General features: G+C 51.9%; 1 protein-coding gene and 1 non-coding gene across 2 annotated transcripts in view; both read right to left on the bottom strand.

Moving 5' to 3' along the window:
* Nucleotides 1-4,370: 4,370 nt before the first annotated feature.
* LOC118881857 (protein-arginine deiminase type-4-like) overlaps nt 4,371-24,277 on the bottom strand; it is a 38,243-nt gene continuing 18,336 nt past the window's right edge. The window contains 14 exon segments of the mRNA XM_036827150.1: nt 4,371-4,604; nt 6,479-6,613; nt 7,138-7,208; nt 8,050-8,167; nt 8,416-8,545; nt 9,952-10,106; nt 16,414-16,521; nt 18,192-18,303; nt 19,243-19,346; nt 19,481-19,614; nt 19,617-19,658; nt 20,960-21,085; nt 22,565-22,679; nt 24,153-24,220. Of these exon segments, the coding sequence (XP_036683045.1) occupies nt 4,371-4,604; nt 6,479-6,613; nt 7,138-7,208; nt 8,050-8,167; nt 8,416-8,545; nt 9,952-10,106; nt 16,414-16,521; nt 18,192-18,303; nt 19,243-19,346; nt 19,481-19,614; nt 19,617-19,658; nt 20,960-21,085; nt 22,565-22,679; nt 24,153-24,220 (1,652 nt within the window).
* On the bottom strand, nt 14,641-14,771 carry LOC118887346. Its single transcript, XR_005017983.1, has one exon. It is a non-coding gene; the product is annotated as a small nucleolar RNA SNORA18 (small nucleolar RNA).

The following is a 24,277-nucleotide window of genomic DNA, read 5'->3' as shown; positions in this document are numbered from 1 at the left end:
TTTTTATGGCTGTGTAGTATTCTGAGGAAGGCTGTACAATCATATATAAGTGTTTGTTTTCAGTCTTTTGCCCTGGCACACGATGCTGTGATGAGTAACCTGTGTGTAACCGCCTGGGGGACATAAGTTGGTTACCGTGTGAAGGCTGCCCGGTGAGTCAGGCTTGGTGAATTCGAGATTAAAAAGAAAACTAGCCCTCCTTGGAGGCTTTAAGCATGCAGCATAACTGCAGGAGTGGCTTTGTTTGGGGGCTCTTGGAGGCAGGGGGTGGCCAGGAAGACCCTAAATGCCCCTCTGGTAGGAGGAGCCCATCATGTGTATGCTCTCACCCCAAATGGCTCACCCACACCCGTCCCCCCATCTGCTCACACACAAGCCAGCCAGAGCCCGGCTGGGGGGAAGGGATGGTCTGACTTGGGAGGGGTCGAGAGGGCTGGGCTCAGGGTTCTGGAGCAGAACAGCATGGGAGTTCTGTCCCTCCCACCTTTGGGCAGCCCTGCCTTGTGTGGGGCTCTGAGTATAGTGGGGAGGGGCACCCTCGGCCTGGTGCATGGAGAACCTTCAGGGCATGAGAGGGGCTTGGAGGGATCTAGAGCAGGTCCTGCACCCCCTCTAGGGGGATTCCTGTTCACCACTGACTCCCCAGCACCCACAAGAGTCCTGGACATAGTAGGTACTCAATAAGTTTTTGGGGCCCAAATGACTAAATGACCCCCAATCCCTGCAAAAGATAACCCAGTGGGCTTCCCCAGGTCTCTCCAATGAAGCGAGGGGTTTGTAACCATACGACAACTTTTACGTGGATTCCCATGCTTCCTCACATGCTGATTCAGTGGAGGAAGTCCTCCCTCAGCTCCTCCGTGATGTTTCCTGAGATAATCAACTCCCACGGTCACTTTGGGTCGCTGGTGGACATTATGGTATGCCACCTGACCCCTTCTTCAGGGCGGAGGCATTAATTCCCCAGCTGCTATGAGTGTTGGCTTCCGGCTGCTCACAGCAAGTCCCTTTCCGGGAATCGTCTACTGCCAATTCCCAAGGTTACGATCCCTCCTTGGGGGCAGCTACATCCAATGTGCGGAGACAAAGGGCAGGCTGCTTGTCTTAATTCAGGACAACTCTGAGGGCCCAGCCCCAGAGCATCCCAGGGGATTACCCAAAACCTCTGTGGTCACTACATCCCAGTTCATCATCTCCCACTGCCCCCCAGACTCCCTCCCAGGTATGGTTCCTAAGAGCACCCTCCCACCATTCCCCCCACCCCCGCCTCCGGCCCAGAAACCTCCTGTGGGCAGAATCTGTTTCCGGGAACCAGACATAAAACAGTCACCAAGGGCTTCCCTGGTGATGCAGGGGTTAAGAACCCGCCTGCCAATGCAGGGGACACGGGTTCGAGCCCTGGTCTGGGAAGATCCCACATGCCGCGGCGCAACTAAGCCTGGGCACCACAACTACTGAGCCTGCGCTCTAGAGCCTGCGCTCTAGAGCCTGCGAGCCACAACTACTGAGCCTGCGTGGCACACCTACCGAAGCCCGTGCGCCTAGAGCTCGTGCTCCGTAATGAGAAGCCACCACAATGAGAAGCCCGCGCACTGCAATGAAGAGTAGCCCCTGCTGGCCGCAACTAGAGAAAGCCCGCGCGCAGCAACAAAGACCCAACGAAGCCAAAGATAAATAAAATAAATAAATTTAAAAAAACCCAACAACAACAAAAACTGAAAACAAAAACAGTCACCAAACAATCTCAATTCAGAGGTTTGAAAGTTGAACCCCACACAAAAGAAAACCCCTTAATTTGCTTTTATGAAATTAAATCTACCCCCCCACAAAAAGGTGATAATTATGTGATGGGATAGAGGTATCAGCTAACACTACAGTGGTCATCGTATTGCAATATATAAATGTATCAAATCAACACATTTGCACACCTTAAACTTACACAATGTATATGTCAATTATATCTCAATTTAAAAAAAGTTAAGTCTTTCCCGTTAGGATTTAATGCAGCTGCAAAACTTAGAACTCTGGAAAGGGGATGCTTGGCTTCTTTCTTCCCCTCTATCTGTCCAGCTGGCAAATGTTGGTTCCTAACCTGTAGTAGGTTGAATAATAGCCCCCAAAAGATATCAAGGCCCTAATCCCTGGAACCTGTGTTATCTCATATAGAAAGAGTCCTTGCAGTTGTGACTAAATTTGCAGATGTGACTAAGACTTTTTGAGCTAAGATTATCCTGGATTATCTGGGTGGGCCCTAAATGCCATCACACGTGTCTTTATAAGAGAAGCAGAGGGAGTGACATACACAGAGGAGAAGGCAACGTGACCGCACAGGCAGAGATTGGAGCGATGCAGCTACCAGCCGAGGCATGCCGACAGCCGCCAGAAGCTGCAAGAGGCAAAGAGCGGATTCTCCCCTGGGGCTCCGGAAGGGACCCGGCCTTGCAGACATCTTGACTTCAGCCCAGTGAAACTGGTTCTGGACTTCTGGCCTCTAGAACGGTGAGAGGATAAATTTCTGTTGTTTTAAGCCACCAAGTCTGTGGTAATTTGTTAGAGCAGCTGCAGAAAACTAACATGTGAATCCGGGAGAAGGGAGAGGAGATGGATGTTAGGGAGGGGAGGCAGCAGGAAAGTTCTTGCTCCTGGGTGCCATCACAAGATGCTCTACGGGGCTGGTAGGACTTAAACTGGTGCTTTCTCTCACTCGGGCTCCCCTGGCTCCTTTACTGATGCCCCACAACCCCCATGAACGGTTGGAGGAGGATCACTTGCATTTAGCTGATGCGAGGGCTGCTTTAGCCGTCAGCTCATCTCTCCAGCTTTCTGCAGCCCCAGGAATCTGGCGAGGGCTTCAGCTTTTGTCTACTGAGCTCATTCACTGCTCCAGGCTGCCCTATTGGTCAGGTTTGTGGGGACAACTTCACACCAGCTTCCCCTTGTGCATGGCCCCCTTCTGTCCACAAGAAACACTTGTGCATCTTCTGCCTCAGCAAATTCCAAGCGGGCGGGGGGGAGCTGATTCTCTTCAGAGAAGCACATGGTGACCGGGTTTATGGATCCCTTTCTCCTTAGTCTGTGTGAGGGCAGACACTCTGGATGACCATCTTTTTCCACCATGATGTTCTCCACAACTCACCTGAAAACAGCATCTCTGGGTGTTTTCTGAGCATCTCAGGCTCTATGGAGCCAAAATCTGGCCTCAATCTTCAAGACCTCAAGTCACCAAGTTTTATTTTCTTCAGGGGAATCTTAAGTCCTAATGTCAGGGCCATAAAAGAAAACATATGAAAAGGACACAATGGGGACTAACAACATCATTCCACGAAACCCATGGCTCCTATTCTGTGCCACGTCCAGCTAGGCAGCGTGTGGCACAGCAGAAAACAAGAGGGACAAGACTCCGCTTTATGGGGCTTTCTAGCTGGTGGAACGGAAATGACAAATGGGAGAGACAGTGAGAATTTGCTGATGTCTGAAACGTTTGCGGGTTTGAAACGACAGTCAGTTCTCATGTCCCCCTTGGGTTCTTGCATTCCATGTCTGTTGCCTTTTTTTCAAAGGACAATGTGACCAGGAATCAGGCTGCACCTTTGCCCTCGAACCTGATAAATATCGCTCTGTGGTATACGGAGAAGCCTGAGGTTGACATGACATCATCTCTGCTGCTCTTTCCTGCCGAGTGTCCCTGTGATCCGGTCAACTTTTTATAACTTTATTTTTTTAATCATGAAATACAGAGGAGTGCATTTAACATACACACACATTAAAGCAAATAATCAAATGAGCATCCATACACCTCAGGCGGTTCACCTGGCTGGCTGTTTGGAAACTGACTTCAGTGCAGCTTTGGGGATGTGCTGCACCCCTGGGGGGCCCAGCCCTCCCCCTCCCCCTTCACTCTCCCTCAGAGGCTCCTTGGGGAGCTTAGAATCAACTAGGCTCAGATCATAGAAAATTTTATAGACCAAATGTATGCCCGGGAAAGAAAGACAGGCGCAGGAATGTTGGCCTTCAATGTATCCTGGTCGAAACTTCAAGTTTGTAATATTCAATTCGACCATGACAGTGAGTGAATGAATGAATGAATAAATGAATGAATGCCAGGAGCATTAGCTTGACCTCACATACAAAGTGACTGTAAAACATCATTGCAGCTTCTCACAGCAGAAGTGAGTTTTCAATGCCACGACCATGTTGGGGTCCTCGGTGAGGATTCCAGGGGCTGGAGCACAGGGGAAGGAATCAAGCCACTGCCCAGAGGGTGATCCCCCACCCCACTCCGGGAGCCAAAATGTCACCAAGAGCTCTTGCTGTGCCTCACTGCAGGGGACCAGAGCCTCTGGCCAGGAGCTTGGGGGGCGGGGATGGGCTCAGGGCACCATGAACCACCACTTGAAGGAGAAGGGCTGCTGGCGCACGTTGGTGCCGCAGTGCACGTCCCCGTGCTGAACATGGTAGGTGTAGAAGTCATCGATGAAGGTGCAGTGGAGGCCCAGCGGCTCCAGCTGGGACCGCACCTTCTCCTCCAGGCAGCAACGGCCGTTGATGATGGGCCCAAAGGGCTTGGGGATGCCTAGGTGCTTCCCCAGCACCAGCATGTTCACCTGCAAAGAAGCGGGAGCCCAGGTCAGGGGCAGCAGCATGCAGCCTGCGGCACCATCTGAGGGCCCCCTTCCTCTTCTGACCTTTGGAAATAACAGCCCCACTTCACAGATGAGCAAACTGAGGCCCAGACCTGTAACATGAGCTACTTAAGGCCACCCAGCAAGTCTAGGACTTATACTCAATTCTGTCGGACTCCGGGGTCCACATTCTTAACACTGTTCTCTCCTTCCCCACTGCCACCCTCTGGCAAACTCGATTACTCAAGGCCCAGCTCAAGTACCACCGCCTCCGTGAAGCTGCCTGTGAATTAGTCATCCTCCTCTGTGTTTCCATAGCTCCCAGCACAGTGCCTGGCACAGAGTAGGCACTTAATAAACATCTGTTGATATGATCTGGTGAATAAGTGACTACCTATTTGGGGGCACTTTCCATATGTTGTACCTTATGTAAATGACTATGTTTCCTCCATTATATTGGGAAGTGGCCTGGTGAGGTGAAAGGATGAGGATTTTGGCTCCAGGCCAACATGGATTTGAATCCCAGCACTACTATTATATAGCTATGTGGCCTTAGGCAAGTCACTTCGCCTCTCTGAGCCCCATCAGCAAAAAGAGCCCAAACACATTTCCATTGCTATGACATTTGGATAAGAACCTGTGTGCAGAGTCTGTGCCAGCTCGTAGTAAGCACAGAGTCAGTCACCAGGGCTTATGAGTCACTGAAGGGGCATCTCACTGCTCAGATGCAGCCTGTGCTGAGTGCCTGGCACTCTTCGTTTCTCCGCCTGTTCCACGCCCAGGCCCACGCCCCCACCTCCCATCACGGGGCTCCTGGGAGAGTCATGGCTCAGGCTCCAGCTCCCTCTGGGGCCTCGCACAGTGGAGGTACCAAGTCGGCCCTCAGCATAGCTGGTTACCTCATCTGAGATGCCTCATCCCCCAGCTGTCGGCATCAGCTTTCTTGCCTGGCTGGGCTAAACTGGAGAAAAAATGAAATGCTTGGGGCCAATTTTATTCCGGGGGTTAAGAGGAGGGTGCCCCCTCCTGTCTCGTTTTAGCCAAGGAAGGTTTATTCTAAACAAAATCTTCTGCAGCACTTCAATGCATGAACAGAAAAAATCTAAACCACTGCATTTGAGGTCCTACCTTGGAACCCCAGGGCCCTGGAAGACCCAGTTTGAGGACCACCGTGCCAGGGACTACTGGCTCTTCCCTGAACTGTAATCCGCAGCTGCAGCAGGAGAGGGGGCTGAAGGACCCCAGTAGTATTGGGTGAGGTTACTGCCTGGCCTTTGGGTATTCTTGGAAGAGATAGAGCAGGAGGGCAGAGGGATGGGAAATATATACTAGATGACTTCAAGATGGTGCTGGGATCAGTTAAAAGTTCTCGACAAAAGTGGATCTCCCTCAAGTTCACCTTCAGACAGGTGAGTCCCACTTAGCCCAGGCAGTGCCAGCCTAACCTCCTCAGAGAGGCCTTCCTGGACCAGTCTGAAAAGGTGCCCCACCTTTATTCCCTTCATGGTACTTAATTCGACCTGAGAGCATCTTGCTTGTTGCTTGTCTCCCCCACCAAAACCTGCCCCATTCCCACCTCACCCGCCACCGGAAGTCCACAGCGGGCAGTTCAGCCAGACCCCAGGCTCTGAATCCCAGCTCTGAATCCCACCTCTTGCCAGGGACCTGGTCTCCCTGGGCATCATCTGTAAAGTGGGGGCGATGATAGTCTTTGACCCCCAGGTGGTTGCCTAAAGCCTCTGTAAGGCGGATAGGGCCATGCAAACCCCAACGGGTGAGGAGACAACCAAGCCTCCTGGACCCAGTGCCCAGCTGGCCTCTCTGACTTAAGGCTACTCAGAAGGTCACTTCCTCACCATGTTTGGGAAAAAGGCTTCGGCCTTGAGGGTCCCTTCGAAGCCTTTCTGGAGCTTGAAGAGCTGGGGGACGTCCACGATGTCCCGCTCCGTCAGCTCCGGCTTCAGCACCTCCCGGTTCCAGTCGATGCATTTCTGGGGGGGCGGGAGGAGGGGACGGCGGTGGGTGGGGCGGGGCTAGCAGGGGGCGGGGCGCAGTCTGCCGTGGGGGAGGGGCAGGTGGGGCCAAGGCCGGCCAGGGGAAGGACCAGGGACAGGGTCAGGAAGGCGGTGATGGGCACCTCCTTTTCCTCCCTCCTTCCCTCCCTCTGCTCAGTCCCTCTGCCTCTTGTTTCTGCTTCTGTGTCCCTGCCTTTCCGGTCGCTCCAACGCTTGGCCTATCTCCTGCCCCTGTCCCTCTGTTTCTGAGAGTTTCCCCCATCTTTCTCCAATTCCAGCTTTGCCAATTCTCTCTTCTGTGCATCACCTTGTGTGTGTTCCTGTAGTGGTGACCGAGGTCTCCTCTCTCTCTTTCTCTCTCTCACACACACATTGACCTAAATCCCAGGGCTGTTCATCACGGACTTGGGCCTCTAACCTCAGGGAAGGGGGCTGGAGGTGGGGGTGGGAGTGTCAGGTCTGCCCGGGGTATGGCATCTCCTGGGCAGCCAGGCTAGTACCTCCATATATGAATTATGTTCTCTCAGTTTCTCGTTTGACAGAATGTCCTTTATTTTCTGCTGGGTTTTGTCTGTCATGGAGAAAAAGAAAAGAAAAAAAGCAGATGAATTCAGAGGTCCATTTTGCTCTTCCCGGCAGGTCCAGTCGGGGCTCAGTTTTCCCATCTATAAAATGGGGGCAGCAATGATTCCTAACATATAGGTTTATTATGAGCATCTGGGAGGCAGATGACTTTAATAAAATAATCTATCAGGGTAAGTTCTCATTAAGAGTGTTACCTTTGCTCCCTTAAATTCTCTTACCTCCAAAGGGATCCCGTTTCCGGAGGGGCAAACAGAAGTCTGACCATTGCCTGATGCTACAGGACATATACAGATAATTAGGTGAAAACACTCAGCCATGGTGACTTCAACCTCTGACTCTGGCCAGTGTCTGTGGACTTCACTGAAAAACATATTTCATTCTGTGCTCCACCCAGACTGAACTTTCTTCAGGTCCTCAAACACATCTTGCGTTCTCCTGCCTCTGTGACTTTGCTGTTCCTTCTGTCTGGAATATCTCTCTTCCTCCCATCCCACTGCCCCATTTGCATGGCCAACTCCTGCTCATCTCTCACGCTCATGCTTGACCTTTGCCTCCTCCAGGAAGCCTTCCTTGAGCTCCTCCCAGACACCCCTCAATGCCCCTGTGTTTAGTTGTTTCCTTCACTCACTTTGGCCCGGACTGTGGGTCCTGAGGGCAGGGAGCTATTCTGCCCTGTTCATACAGCATCCCCAGCATTTAGCACAAAGCCTGGTGCTCAGTGGCTGCTCAGAAGATGTCTGTTGCCTGAATGATTCTGTCTGGCAATAGGAGACCATGTGAAGGCAGAGGAAGTTTCCCAGGTAAAAGAACAGGCACAGCCAACTTACTCTTGACCCCTTGGAACAGCAGAGCCTCCCCATGGCCGTCCTTCATCCACTCCTGGAACAGTTTGTAGCAGGACCTGGGGCTGGCCAGAAGCAGCTGGAAGCCCTGGAGGCAGAAACCCTGGGATCAGAGATTAGCTTTGCCCCTGGGTCTCCTAAGGAGGAAGGCTCTGCTGAGGGTACGGGGAGTGTGGGCTTGGACCTGGGCAGGCCACCTCTTACATGCCCCCTCCTGGGGGTGAGGAAAAAACAGAGTCAGGAAGGTAAGGTCAGTCACCCCCAGGCAGAGGCAGAGCTGTGTTTGGAAACCCAAGAAGGAGGCATGTGGCTTCCTCCAGGCAGCCCCCCAGGCTGCACCTTCTTGTGCACTGGAACGAAGCTCAGGAACTCATCCACGTGGCCCACAGACAGCCAGTCGGAGTAGAGTTTCACAAGGGCCTGCACCTGCTGGGCACTGAGGAAATCCTGCAGGTCCTGGTGCATCTCCTGGCTTTCCTTGCTGCCAACGCGGGGTTAAAGGGGTTATGGGGAGATGGGGGTGGGGGAGCCAACAAGGGTGGGGATTAACAAGGAAGTCTCTGCAGGACTGGGACTTGGCGAAGGGGTCAAGGTTCTCCTTCAGGGAAGGGATTCAGGACCCTGGGATGCCTTTTTTTATTATTATTATATCTCCTAACATCTGAGAAATTTAGAAATTGTCACCCCAGTTTTGTTGGGGAAAACTGAGGCATGGAGTCAGTAAGGTAAGTAGGACCAGAGCTTAGCTTCAGAAAGCACTGCCTGTTGACTCAGCCTAGATGCTGGTGTTGTGAGTAAACGTGGGGTCTGGAGCTGGTCCCACTGAGTCGGTGAACTCTTATTAGCTGTGTGCCCTTGGGGACATCAGTTTACCTCTTGCTCTGACCTCCAAGGTCCTTTGTGATCTAGCCCTTTGCTCTTTCTCTTGCTCAGTCTGTTTTAGCCACTCTGGCCTGCTTGAACCCACTAAGCCAGAGGTCTCCAACCTTTCTGACACCAGGGACCGGTTTCGTGGAAGACAATTTTTCCATGGACGGGGATGGGGGGTGGCGGGAGATGGTTTCAGGATGATTCAAGTGCATTACATTTATTGTGCACTTTATTTCTATTATTATTACATCGTAATATATAATGAGATAATTGTACAACTCACCATAGTGCTGACAGGAGGCAGAGCTCAGGTGGTAATGCGAGCTATGCGGAGCGGCTGTAAATAGAGATGAAGCTTCGCTCGCTCACTCGCCTGCCGCTCACCTCCTGCTGTGCGGCCCGGTTCCTAACAGGCCTCGGACAGGTACCAGTCCGTGGCCGGGTGTTGGGGACCCCTGCACTAAGCTATTCCTGCCACAGGGTCTTTGCCCATGCTCTTTCATCTGCCAGGAACCCTCCACCCCAGATCTCCATGCAGCCATGTCCTCCTTGTCATCAGACCTCAGCTCAAAAGTCCCCTCCCCAGAGAGGCCCTCTCCGGTCACCTTAACATAGTTCCCACTCTTCCTCTGCCCCTCTCTTTTGTGCTCTCTTCACTGTTTGAAATTATCTTATTTGTTTGCTTTTCTATTATGTGTCTCCCCCACTAGAATAGTGGCAGGGACCTATCTGTCACGTTCATGGCTACATTCCTTCCTAGCTCCTAGCACAGTGCCATGCACATAGTAGGTGCTCAGTAAATATTTACCTACCAAAAGTGTGTAAGTGGCAGAGCTGGACTTTGAGCTTGGAACTGTTGGGCTCCTCAGCAGGTATTCCTTGCTGTGTATTTTGATTGCTCTCATACCCCCTCAAGTTTGTTGAGCCTTCTTGGTCTGGGAGCAAGTAGGGAAGGCTTCTGCTTTTCCCCAGCATCCCTGGGTCCTGGCCACCCCTCTCCCCCACTCCCCTCCTTACCTGGGGTAACCGCTGTCCCCAGTGAGAATCCTGCCCAGCGGGTATTCCTTCCCCCCGACTGTCACTGGGGGGCTCACTTCCAGGTCCCCAAAGGAGTCGAGGTCAGTAACTCTCCCTGTTTGGGGCACTCGAGTCATGTAGCCAAAATCTGGACCCTGAGATGGGAGAAGCAGTGCCAAGAGTTAGAGAACTTAGTCCCTGGGTGAAGAGAGGGTGGGGTCCAGGTTTAAAGATTAGCCTGGTCACAGGGAGTAACCTTTCAGCAGCTGGTTCAGAGCAGGTCTCATTATTATGTGTGGAATATTGAAGGAAAGCTGAGTCAGGGGGGGCAAGAAAAGGGACCAGGATTTGTAAGAGTCCCTAATGGGCACCCGCTGCTTCATTAACCTTAACTCGGGTGTAATAATGAATCTGCAAGATCTCGTTTTTATCCTCATTTTCAGAGCAGAAACTAAGGTCAGAGTGGTGTGTGGCTCTTCAGGTTCCAGAGCCAGTTTGCAAGACTGGGATTTGAACTGTCTCTACAACAGGCCGTCTTGGTCCAATGGGGCTGCATCCTGACCTCGGGCTGGAATGAACCTCCCCAAATGGCTGTGACATCTCCATCTTCATGAGAAGACTGGTCAGGTGACACACCTCTCACCCCCGTATTAGTTTCCAGCTGCTACTGTAACCCAATTAGTGGCTTCAAACAACACACATTTATCTCTGACGGTTCTGAGGTCAGAAGTCTGAAATCAGTTTCACTGGGCTAAAATCAAGGGGTGGCATGTTGGTTCCTTTTGGAGGCTCTGGCAGAGAATCCATTTTCTTTCCTTTTTCAGCTTCTAGTGGCCACGTCGGCTGGTCGCCTCTTCTTCCATCTCTACAATGCCCATCACTCCAACCTCTGTTGCTGTCATCACATGCCTTTTCCCACCGCAACCCGCCTTCCTCCCTCTCACAAGGAGCGTTGTGATTACATAGAGCCCACCCAGATCCTGAGAATCCCCATCTCAAGATCCCTAACTTAATCACATCTGCAAAGCCCCTGTTGCCATGTAAGACAGCATCTGGTTCTGGGGATTAGGCCACATTTGAGGAGCCATCATTCGGTCTACTTACTGCACCTGTAACTCTGCTTCCTACAAGTCGATGGTCTGTACCCTGGGGCTTCATGGGGGCCACAGACTCCCTGAAAACAGATTCCAGATAGTGAACTTGGGTGTGTTTTTCTGGGAAGATGACTAGTCTCAAGGAGGTCTGTGATAGCATAAGTCTAAAAACCATCATTTCCAAATCCTCCCTTTCTCTCTAAAACCCATGCCAACCTGACTTCCTCCCCAGCTGGGCCATCAACACTGCTCCCTTGAGGTCTTCGTGGTCACACAGCTAAACCCAATGGGCAGTGCCCAGGCTTCCTTGTCCATTAGCAGCATCCAAGTCAGCTGGTCACCCCCACGTCCCTCCCACACTTTCTGCACTTGGCTTCGGCCATTCCTCCCTCTCAGCCTCCTGTGTACTGGGGGCCCCAGACCCGGGCCTTGATTCACTCCCTCCTTTGATGGTCTCACCCAGTCTCATGAAATACCATCCACGTGCTGACCATGCCCACGTTTATATCTCAGTCTGCATTTCCCTCCCAAACGCCGTACGTGTGGTGCAACGTCCCACTTGGATGTTGCCTAAATATCTCACATTTGCCCCAAACAGAACTGCTGATCCCCGCTTCCCAGCCCCTTGTCCCCTGTTCCTCCCTCAGTGCTCCCATCTCAAGGGATGACACCTGCCACTCACAAGGGTCAAAACCTGAAGTCACCTAGGCTTGTCACTCCCTCACAGCATCAGGAAATCCTATTGGCTCTGTCCTCAAAGCATATCCCAAATCTGGCCGTTTTTCACCCCCTCCCCTGCTCCCCTGGTCTGCAACCCCATCATCTTTCACCAGTTACAGCACCAGCCTCATCCCCACTCTCCCTGCTCCCACCCTTGCCCCGCTGCCATCCATTCTCAGTGGGCAGCCAGAGGTTCTCTTTAATAACATCAATCAGATCATAATCATCCTCTGTTTAAGACTCTGCAATGATTCCCCAGTTTCTCAGATTCTAAACAAATGGCCTTACGATGGCCAGGAAGCTCACAGGATCCGTCTCCCCACTACACCTCATCCCCATCACCTCTCTGCCTCTCCTACCACTTTGCCTCTTGCTCACTCAGCTCCACCCCTTCAGGCCTCCTCACTATTCTGTGAACGTGCCAGGCATGCCCTGCCTCAGGGCCTTTGCACTGGCTGTCCCACCGCCCAGAACACTCTTCACCGAGACGTCTGTAGAGTCAACTTCTTCACCTCTTTCCAGTTTTTGCTCCAGTGTCAGCTTCTCAAAGAGGCCTCCCCTGACCATTTTATTTAAAATTGCAATCCAATCCCCCCCACCACTCTGGCACCTGTAAGCCCCTTGATTCTGCTCTTTCTTTTTCTGCCGTACTTGATTTCACCTCCCAACATATAATGTAATGTGTTTATTCATTAAACATATGGTTCCTTGTCTATCTCTCTGGGCTAGAATGTCAGCTCCATGAGGGCAGGGGCCTTGGCATTGCTCACCAATAGATTCCAAGTGCCTAGAACAGAGCTGGACACAGAATATGTGCTCAAAGAACGTTTGATGAATGAATAGCAAATTCATCCAAGTCACTGCCCTGGCTGTCGCCATGAGAAGAAAGCTACCTAGGCTGCAGGCTTGGATTTCTGCAGGCGAATGAAGGGGTATCCATGGTCTGGAGAAGGGCCCCCCCAACCCAGAGCAAGATGTGCAGGAGATGCTCACATGTGCTACTTGCTACAGGTTCCAGCACAGGCTTAGAATGTGTCCAAGTTCTCCTCCAGTCTTTCTGGTTCATCAAAGATGAAAGTCCCAGAGTGGGTGACGCAAATCCATCCTTCACACCCGCTAACCTCCCATCTTAACAAGCGGAGGGCGAAACCTGGTTCAGAGTTTTTGCAGTCATTTGTGTGGAGCTGGATTTAATAGCACTCTTTTGTTTTCATTCTGTTTAACTTCAAGGTTCAACGCTTCTACATATGGCAAGTGCTACTGGTGTTCCACTGACCCATTTAAAATGTACTGACGTTGTCTTGTGGGAGAACACCCACCATGTGTAAGCTGCATGCTAAGTGCCTGGTGTACAGTGACGGGCACTATGGCCCAGGCCCTGCCCTTGTGGTGCTTCCAGTCTAGCAGGGAGACAGAGGATGGAAAGTAAACAGTCCAGTGATTTATAACAGAGACTCCAGAAGGAACCAGCAGTGCTGCAGTGGAGAATGCCAGGGGCGCGGATGTGTCCTTCAGTACCAGGATGGCCTCACTAAGGCGGGCATTGAAGCTGAGACCTGAAGGTGGAGAAGCAGCCAGACATGTGAGCCGGGAAGCTAACGGGGAAGCGGGAACAGCATGTGAAAAGGCCCTGGGGCAAGCACAAGTTGGGTACATTTGAAGAACAGGAAGGAGGCCAGTGGGGCTGGAGCCAGGTGAGGGACAGGGAAAGTGGCCCATGACGGGGTTGGAGAAGCAGATGGGGCTGTTGCCTGGTGAGGAGTTTGCCTTTTTTTTTTTAAGCATCTTTATTGGAGTATAATTGCTTTACAATGGTGTGTTAGTTTCTGCTGTATAACAAAGTGAATCAGCTATATGTATACATATATCCCCATATGCCCTCCTTCTTACGTCTCCCTCCCACCCTCCCTATCCCACCCCTCTAGGTGGTCACAAAGCACCGAGCTGATCTCCCTGTGCTATGCGGCTGCTTCCCACTAGCTATCTACTTTACATTTGGTAGTGTATATATGTCCGTGCCACTGTCTCACTTCGTCCCAGCTTACCCTTCCCCCTCCCCATGTCCTCAAGTCCATTCCCTACATCTGCGTCTTTATTTCTGTCCTGCCCCTAGGTTCTTCAGAACCTTTTTTTTTTTTTCAGATTCCATATATGTGTGTTAGCATATGGTATTTGTTTTTCTCTTTCTGACTTACTTCACTCTGTATGACAGACTCTAGGTCCATCCACCTCACTACAAATAACTCAGTTTCATTTCTTTTTATGGCTGAGTAATATTCTATTGTATATATGTGCCACATCTTCTTTATCCATTCATCTGTTGAAGGACAATTAGGTTGCTTCCATGTCCTGACTATTGTAAATAGAGCTGCAATGAACGCTGTGGTACATGACTCTTTTTTTTTTTTTTTAAGAGTTTTTTTTTTTAGTTATGTGTAACACAGACAAAGTTATTTAAGTCAATAAATTTTTAAGGAATTTCACATGTTCTGATTCTTTCCACTGCCAATCACCTTAGTTCCTCCAAACTCACAATCTTCAAGATAAAATAGCCCTTTCAAAAAGAAGTTATCATGTGAGTCAGCCCACAATTCTTTTAGTTAGGCTTCTTTGATCTCCAATGAAATATGGACACACTTCAAAATTCCCCACCTGTAATCTTTGGGATCCAGTTTCCTCAAGCGATTTACTGTAGGACCATGTTTAGGGTCAGGGATGGATCTGCCTGGTTCTGAATTTGACACCCTCTAAAATTGTATTAGGTTCAAATCATATTCACTCCCAAGCCATCACACCCTAGAACAGTACAGATCATTGGGATATGCCAATACCTAAGATAAAAAGTTTCTTAGGTTTTTCATAGTTTACTTGGCAGCTCTGTCTTGTAGTTCTTTCCCACAGATCTAACAGGTAGTTCTATGAGTAAAGGAAACCACACAGTTAATCTATGAGGCGTTTCCAACGATGTAGGTTTACAGAAAAAGCCCCATCGGAATAGACCTCAACCATGACTCTTTTGAATTATGGTTTTCTCAGGGTATATGCCCAGTAGTGGGATTGCTGGGTCATATGGTAGTTCTATTTTTAGTTTTTTAAGGAACCTCCATACTGTTCTCCATAGTGGCTGCATCAATTTACATTCCCACCAACAGTGCAAGAGGGTTGCCTTTTCGAGGAGTTTGACTTTGATCCCAGTTCTTTTCCTGAGTGATTTGAATACCCCAGACGAGCGTGGCTAAGAGACCGTCGCAGCCTCCCTCTTCCGAGGCTGTCTGTGGGTTGGGTGAGGACACCTGTGCTGCGATGTCTGTCTGTCTGCCTGGCAGCTGGCTTGTGACGTCAGAGAGCCTAGCCTTCCTCACTCTTCGAGACATGGCCACTGAACACAATAGGAGTGAAATCAGCGAGAAGGGCCAAAGTCTCAGCGCAGCTGGCAAATTCATCCTGTTGCTCCTGAAACAGGATTAACCTGATTCTGTGGCAGAGAGACACCAGTGACCCCAACTAAATCCCCTCATTGGCACCACTCAGCACAGGAGAACAAGCGAGTTAAACTCAAGTTTCCTTTCAAAGCCTCCTGCGTGGGCAGGGCCGCTTCCTTTCCCCTTGGGGCACAGGGTGCTCCTTGGAAAGCCATTCCCCACAGCAAACCTTGCACCCCGCACTCTTTCCTTTGTTTTCCCTGGTGCCTGAGGTTAGGGGGCTGTCCAGGCTCAGATGGCAGGCCTGGGGTCTTACTGGGAAAGCAGGGAGCAGGGTGCTCATGGCCCAGTTTGAATTCTAGCTTCACTCTCTTTTTGTGTGACCTCGGGAAAGCTGCTGCACCTCTCTGAGCCTCAGTTTCTTCATCTATAAAATGGGCCTAGTGATAGCATCTACCTTAGAGGTTGTTAGATTAAATGAGTCAGCTCATGTAAGAATTTAGCCCTGTGACTGCCACAGAACAAGTGCTCAATAAATGTAACCATTATTATTGCTATTATTATTATTATTCTTTGCTGAGTTTGCCCGAAACTGCCAGGTTAGTCAAGCATGACTCACTAATATGTCACCCTCGCCCCACCCCCCAAACACATGTAGAGACCTTGGCTGATAAAGTCACACTGAGGAAATGACCACTCTGATCCTGAACATCCCCATGTCCCAGAGGGAGCCCCCCAAAGACCAGACTCCCACCCAAAAGACAGAGCCTCCAGCTGGACATTGGGGAAGGTTCTGGTCCTGGCCCTACCCCCACCTTCCAGCAAGAGCATCTTTTTTTTTTTTTTTTTTTTGGCCTCATTGCACAGTATGTGGGATCTTAGCTCTCCGACCAGGGATCGAAACCGTGCCCCCTGCAGTGGAAGCGTGAAGTCTTATCCACTGGACCGCCAGGGAAGTCCCAAGAGCATCTGTGGGGAGGACTTATGTCCTCAGCAGGGTTTTCCTGAGGACAAAGTGAGCTCATGGCCAGAAAGGGCTTTGGGAAAGGAAGAGCCAGATCTCATCACATACCAGGAATGCCCCGGCCACCTGTGTGATGGCTGCTTGGGCAGGACGCACACCTGCAGGGCGCTCAGCAGCAGGCGGGGGTGGGAGACAGAAAATGAGGAAGGAGGCCTCAAGGCAAGGGTTTCAGCGCTGGTGCCCATCCCCGCCTAGTACGTACCAGCATGCATTTGATGGGGAAATCCTTCAGGCCTCTGTTCCTTGGGGAGTCAAAGACCACGGGCAGCGTTTTGTGTGGGGCTTGGATGTAGACAATCTCCACCTCATCCTGTGAAGAACGAGTGGAGGGGAGGCTGTTACACACGCTGCCTGGGTCTCAACCCCCAGCGCAGGGATGGGGGTGGGGAACCATCCACACTCTCCCCCTTGCAGTCAAGGGCAAGCGCACGTGGGATATTCAACTCCAGAGGAGGGGCTCCAGGAAAGCAGAGCTTACTGTCCTGTGTTTGAACCAACGTGTAGTGGAAACAATGGCGTGCCCTTCACTCTCGCTCCTGGTGAGTGCCGGGCCAGATGCCAGGGACCCATGGTGTACGAGCCTGTCCTCGAGGGGAGATCCAGGAGCTGGGCACTCACCACCCGGTGCTAGGAGGTGATGGGAGGGAGGTGAGGGGTCTTCAGGAACACGGAGGAGGGACTCCTGATTCAGTTGGGACGGGTCAGAGGAGAGTTCTTAAAAAGAACCTACTTTATAGCACAGGGAACTCTACTCAATGCTCTGTGGTGACCTAAAAGGGAAGGGAATCTAAGAAAGAGAAGATATATGTATATGTGTAACCGATTCACTTTGCTGTACAGCAGAAACTAACACAACATTGCAAAGCAACTATACTCCAATAAAAATTAATTTAAAAAAAAGAGAAGGAGCGTTGCTGAGCTGAGGCTGGAGGGCAGAGGTAGCTCTGCCCCAAAGGAGGGCAGGTGAGGCCCCAGCCAAGCCCATGGGGCAGAGACGGGGAGGGCGCAGAAATGAATCGAGTACACATCCTGCCTGTATTTTAGCAGGCAGGCGTGATGTTGGACACATCACTATTAGCTGAACCATCCAAAATTGCCATTCTTGGAGGTAAAAAATGGTGGCATATCAGCCATTTCTTCCGGTTCAAACTGATTTAACACAGATTGAAGGATAAGAAAGGAAGAGAGGGTATTATTTGGAGGTTTAGAAGAAAGAGGAATGAATTCCTGCTGGAGGGATTGAGGACATTTATGGAGGGGATTCGAGCTGGGATTGGACAGGACTGATTTGGACGTGGGGGTGGGAATGGGGAGGGCGGCTGGAGAGAAGGAGCAGGGCTATGGGATGGGGTGGGAGCAGGGCGGGCAGCATGGAAGGAGAGGCACGGAGGCTCGGTCAGCCCGCCAACTGCCCACTGGCACCAGCCAATGCCAGGTTCTGGGTGCTGAGCTGAATGAGACTCCCTCTCTGCCCTCAGGGGGCTCATGGCACGAGGGGGTGGAGGGGGAGCCTGGCACAGAGACGGAATGGTGATCCAGTGTGGCCGGTGTGGGACAGCCAGATTGAGAGGCAAGCTGAGAAGGAGGAGATGGGAGCCATGGAAAGTGCTGGAGCAGGGGTGTGGCCTGGCCTGGTGGCCAAGCCCGGGAAGGCTGGCTTGGAGGGAGGTTGCTAGGGAGAATGGTTGAGCTCCAGCCCCCTGAGCTTTGCAGCATTTCCTCAATTTCCTGAAGTTGTCTGAGACCTTTCAAGCAGGAAGGTGGTCATCTTGGTGACCATGGCGGGCATGACGTGGCCGCAGTAGATGTCAGTGGAGTCACTTGCCTGAGCCCTCCGTCTGCGAGGACACTCAGAGGCTCCTAACCCCCTGCCTGTCTGAGGAAGGGTGGCAAGCCAGGTGCTCGGCCGAGCCCTAGGAGCCCAGGTCCCCGTGTCCCTTGACCCTCAGGGATGTGCCTCCTGTGCGCCGGGCCACGCACCTGCATCCACCGGTCATTCATGCTCTCCTCCTTGGCACAGACCATCAGCTTGCACCTGGCTTTCTTGGCCAGAGCAGCCCCTGACTTCAGGAAATCCTCATTTTCAAATAACCTAGAAAGAACAGAAAGAACAATCTCCTTAGTGCCCTTGATTCAGCAGCCAGTGGCCTTGGCTGGCCTCCGAGGGGGCAAGCTGGACCCCTGGGGTGTCTCTAGGGATGGAGCAGGAACTCAGGGCTGGATGGAGTGGGGGAGGGGCACAGCGGGTGCTTCAAGACACCTGGAGCCTGGACAGAGACCCCAGCTCACCCTGTCTCTCTGCTCTTAGCGAGCTTAGCTCACTGAACTCTGGTAATAACCCAGGAGGGGAACTAGCGGGCAGCCTTCCACCGAGGAGGAGACAGAATGAGGAGGTCAGAGGTCAAGGTCACGCCATCTGGATTCGAACCCAGGCCTTGCTGGCTTCCAGCCTGCGTCCTGACCACGGGGTTACATTCTCACCCCTTCTGCCCCAAAGCAATGGGAAGAGGAGAGGGGAAGGTCCCCCTGTGACCCCGCATGGTTAGCAGGGGCTCTCAGACTGCGGGAGGGATGCCGAGCCTCCCCCGGCAACTTGTGAAAACACAGCTGGGCCCCGTCCCGCCCCCAGAGTCGAGACCCAGCAGTTCAGAGGTTGGCCCGGAACGTGCATTGTAAATGAGTGCCCAGGGGTTCCTGGTGCAGAAGGCTCACAGGCTGCCCTCTGAGGAGCCCTGGAGGCCTCGCCCAGGGACTCGGGGTTCTCATCTTCCAGGTCTGGCCAACTCTAGAGGCCCCCAGGAGCTAAAGCAGCCCTTGGCCTGCCTCAGGGCAGGATAGTGACACGGAAACACCACCAATAATGATTTTCCTGACCTTTTTATGGTTCTGAACAAGCCTCAGCCCTCAGCAAGTCATGGCACAGATATCACCTTTTCCCCATTTACACAGCAAGTGCGTGATGGGCTCCTGGTCCAGGGCTCTCCCTGGGGGTGTGTCTGTGCCCTGCCCTCAGCCCTCCAGGGCCCCTCACCTGCACACATACACCTCCTCTGGCGACTGAGTGTTGGGGGTCATGATCCAGGGGGCCACAAGGAAGACCACGCTGTCTTGGAAAACCAGGGCCTTGGGGAGCTCCTGCAGGGGAAGGGGCAGGGGAGGAACTGTCACAGCAGCCAGGGCCCAACACCTACTGCTTCCCAGTGGCTGTTTGGAGCCCCCTCCCCAGCTGGGCCAGAGCCTGGAAGCCCAGATCCCCCCTCTTGGCCTACTGGGTTGGACGTGTCCAGCAGGGAGACATTGAGGGAAATGAGCCCTGGGAAGCTGGCGTCCGGGAAAGCCAGGCCCTCCACATAGAAGTCTGTGCTGTGATGGCCACCCTGGAGCTCCAGGGGGCGAGAGGGTGCTGTGGCCCCAGGATCACGCCGTACCTGGAGGGCTGTTTGTCTGCTGGGAGAGAGCAGGGGAGGCTCAGGTCTGCGTCCCTACTTCTGAGACCTTGTCTTCTTGGTGTGTGATGCCTTCCCAAGGCCGTGGCATCTCACCCCTAAGGACCCCTCACAGCTGGATCTGGCAGGAGCCTCCCCTTAGGAGGAAGGGACTAAAGGCCCCACCCTCACCCTCCCGATGGAGGTCCAGGAATGGAGTGATGAGGTTGCCTGAGTCATTCACAACTTTACAGAAAGTCCAATATACATTATAGTTCATTCATTCGTTCATCCATCCATTCACTCCCTATCACCTGCTCTCAGCTGACACCTGGAAAGACCAGGGCGACAGTCACTGTCCTGGTCCCCAGGGAGTGCACAGTCTCCTGGGTAAGTAGGGAGGAGCAAAGACAGTCAAAATTACAAATAGTAGTAAGTTCTGGAAGGTCAGGGAAGGCTTCCTGGAGGAGGTGATACCTCCACAGAGGCAAGGAGTTGGTTTGTGGCCAAACCAATGTCAGTCTAATTGCTGTGGTTTGAATGGAAGTCAGATCAAGTTGCGCCTCTGCACAGCCCTCAGATGGCCCCCCACCTCCCACAGACTAGAAGCCACAGTCATTTCCTGCCTCCCTGACCCAGCCCCTTCCCCTCTGGCCTTTCTTCTCCACCCTCATCCCCCACTTAACCCTTGCATGATGCACTCCAGCGGAGCCGGCCTCCCTACATTCCTCAAGCCCATGGGCACATCCCACCTCAGGGCCTTTGCACTTGTGGTTTCCTCTGCCAGGAGTGCCCTTCCCCTGGGTGTTCCCACACCTCCATCTGCTCAATGACACCTTCTGGGGGAAGCCTTCCCTGGCCCCCCTTCCCCACACCCCTCGTTCTCTCCCTCTTGGCTGTTGCATCCTTCTGTGTAGCATTTAATGCCGTCTGAGGCACTAGACACTTTACTTAATGATTTTACATATCATTGCTCTCAACCCGCTGAGATGAAAGTGACATGAGGGCAGGGACTTTGTTTTGTTCTTTGCTCCGTGCCCTGTGCCTAGAGCCGAGCCCAGCACTACCTTGGGAGGGAGGTCATTTCCTTCTCAGTGCTCATCCAGCCCCAGACATCATCTTGTTTGCCTGCATTTTGTCTGTGCCCTTTCTACAAGGTAGTGGGCAGAGATGTTCATCTTGCTCACTGCTGCATCCTCGGTTCTTAGAACCTGGCACAGGGTAGGTGCTCAGGAATTATTCACTGAAGTGTGTGTGAAGGGGCTGAGTCCCATTGGCTGGGGTGGGAAGGGAACACCAAGGTGACGGCCAAGGGCGACTCACCATTGGCTCGAAACACCCTGACTTTGTCCATCTCGGATTTGGCCACATGGGGCACCAGCTGGTGCTTGCTGAAGAAGTCCCTGGGGGTCTTCATGCTCAGGGTCACCAAGGACATGTCCTTCAGGTCTGGAATGAGAAGGGCGTGGCCTGAGACGCAGGCCCCTGAGACTACGCCCCCCTCACCAAGACCACGCCCCCCTCACCAAGACCACCCTTCATCGCGTCACCTGGCTTTATTTTCCTTATGCTCTTTCCAGTATTTAAACAATATTTTTCAGTTTAGAATTGAAGGAATTCAAGGTTTTGGTCCTCTCCCACTAGGATGAGCTTAGGATGTAAGCTCACCAAAGCAGAAATTACATTTACCTTGTTTGTTGCTCTGTTCCCAGCTCTGAGAAGCATCTAGAACAATGCCTAGTACAAGGCAGGTGCTCAATAATTATTTTTGGGGTGAATGAGTGGAAAGGTTTCTCCCTGGGGCCTGCGTGGGAAGTGAGCCAACCTGAATAGTGGCCGGCAAAGGCTTGGGGAGATTGAAGCTGGACGAGAGTCAGAGGCTGGACAAGAGTCACGTGGTCAAGGGCACTGGAGTGGGCGGGGTTTGAACCCTGGATCTGTGTGAGCTTGGGGAGGTATTTCAGCTCTCCGTGCCTCTGCTTCCTCGTAAATACACAGGGCTAAGTGCAGAGCCCACACGGAGGGAAGGGTACAGTCACATGTGTAAAGTGCATATTACAGCGCCCGGCATCCTGGGAGGGTACATACGGGCTGTTTGATTATTACTGGGTGCCAGGCACCGTGTAGAGGCTGCTCCCTGGCATCAGGCAAGGCCAACTCCACACAACTTTAAAATGCATCCATTTCTAGGCCATTCTAGCAACTCCCCAGGAAGGCGGCAGCTGCTGCCCTGGCCAAATGATCCCGCCCCCCCTCAGCGCCCTCCTCCAGTGCAGGTCTTCCACCCTGGCCACGCCTCAGAGGTGTGCCAGCAGGGACCCTGCGCCCAACTTGTGCCCCTAAACCTGCCCTGGTGTTGGGATGCCCGGGTTCAAATCCTGAGCCTGTGACTTACTAGCTGTGTGACCCAGAGCAAATTGCTTAACTTCCCCATACCTCAGTTTTTCCATCTGTAAAGTGGGGGTGAGGACCACACATACTTCTGAAACTTGAGCTGAAGGATCAAATGAGTTAAGAATTCTGAACTGGTCCGAGCAGTGCCCAGCCTATGGCAGGGGCTCAGGGCTGCTCTGACGTGAATTTGGGGCTCTAGTCAGGCTTTCATTTTGAATTATTTTGGGCCCCAGGTTTGACCCAAGAGCAGAAATTTGGGTTGGTCAACGGGCTGGGGATGGAAATTGGGCCCTGGAGGAGGCATTGGGAGACTCAGCATTGCTCCCAGCTCTTCCCTGGCTGCTGTGTGACCTTGGGCAGGTTACTTGCCCTCTCAGGACCCCTGTCCATACCTTCACCTCCATAACGGGCATGTTAACAAGAACACGCTTCCAATAACCCTGGTTTCTGAGGGTTGTTACAAGGCTCAGGACAAAAGGCTTCACAAAAAGGCAAAGCTCTATTCATTCCCATTGGTTCTTGGGGGGTCTTTACCTTTGCTGTCAAGCTGGTCATCCTTGCAGTCCACAGTGGAAGATATGGGACTGTCTCTGTCACAGTTCACAAGCAGGATGGCGCCCTGCCCATGAGGGCCACGGGTCCAGGTCCTCTGTGGACACCCAGCAGAGACGGGGCACACTTAGGATCCTGTGTATGTCCCTCCAACTCCTGGGAAAGCCCAGCCACCTTGCCCTAGCACCTCGATACCCTTGTGTGATTTACACATTTTGTTCCCACATCAGGTAATTTTTTGGTCCCAAGAGTGGATTTTTGCCTGCCCCAAAAGTCATAAACAAATTCCATTCATCCACTTAAAAAAAGGAGCCCAAGACAGTAAAATTGATTTCAACAGCTTTTAAAAACTGTTGGATTAGCAAACCAAACTGAGCTAAATATTTGTGTCTAGATTCAAATCTAAATAGCTCCTCTTCTGAGAACTCTTAATTACTTGTTCACCAAAGTGTGGGCACTGTTCTTAGCAGCTGGTTACTGTCTGCCCAAAGATGAAAGCAAATTGAGCAGCCCCTCCCAGCGGGAATCTAATAGTGATGACATCTTCTGTTTGTAGGAGAGCATTCTCCCCCAGGGAATGACTGCGTTTTGGGAGGGACACAAGGATGAATTCCACTCCCAGAGCTATAATTCTTCCCCCCACTTTTGACTGACCCCACAAAGGGATCTTAATTTTTGACAGGTCATATCATCCTAAAGTGCACACCAGCATATGGGGAATTCCCTGGCGGTCCAGTTAGGACTCGGAGCTTTCACTACCCGGCCGGGGAACTAAGATCCAGCAAGCCACGCAGTGAGGCCAAAATAATAATCAATCAATAAATAAATAAATAAAATAAAATAAAATAAAGTGCACACCAGCACAAAAATGTGCAGGCAGCTTTGGGGTTTCAGGGACACCCTGAGGTTTATCCACGCACCCCAGTTAAGACGATTCATCACCTGCATAGCACACCACCCTATATTTCTGCAACATACATTCCCTTCCCCAACCTGGCTCCTTCCCTCCTCCACCCCCTGCCTCTTTTCTCTATTATTCACCCCATGTGAACCTCTCTCACTAGTCGCTAAAGTCTAGTATAGGGGATTTTTTTTTTTTTTTTTTTGGCTGCGCTTTGCGCTTGCGGGATCGTATTTCCCAGACCAGGGATCGAACCCGTGCCCCATGCAGTGAAAGTGTGGAGTCCTAACCACTGGACCGCCAGGGAATTCCCCATAGTATAGGGGATTTTTGAGCCAGAGTTGAGACCTGCCTGCAAATTTTTTCTCTGCTGTGCATGAACTGGGTGAGTCTAGTTTCCAGTTTGTGGGACACACACATTCTCTGAACCCACAATCGTGAAAATCTAGCTTTGTAGGATAGATGGGACCTATGTAAACCAAAACGGTAATGGTATTCGTGATTTTAATTTTCTTTTTTTTTCCCTGTTCTTAAATTTGTGTTTCTTTTACTATTAACATGGATACATGAGACAGACCGCTGTTCACCTCATCACCACCAGGGGGCGCGCTAGGAGAACCCAGTGGAGTTACGGGAGCATTTGGGGTGCCGGACAAGGTCGAGCCATACCTGGTCCTTCCTGCCTCCGGTGGACTTCATTTTGCCAGTGCGAGTGAAGTCCGCGCTCAAGGAGATTTCTGAAATCCCGGGGAGTAAGAGGAGAGGGTTAGCGAGGGTGCAAGGTAGGAGCACTC

This window comes from Balaenoptera musculus, chromosome 1 (assembly GCF_009873245.2).
Source record: "Balaenoptera musculus isolate JJ_BM4_2016_0621 chromosome 1, mBalMus1.pri.v3, whole genome shotgun sequence".
NCBI lineage: Eukaryota > Metazoa > Chordata > Mammalia > Artiodactyla > Balaenopteridae > Balaenoptera > Balaenoptera musculus.
The sequence above is the reverse complement of the archived record's forward strand: the minus strand, read 5'-3'. Positions and strand labels throughout refer to the sequence as shown.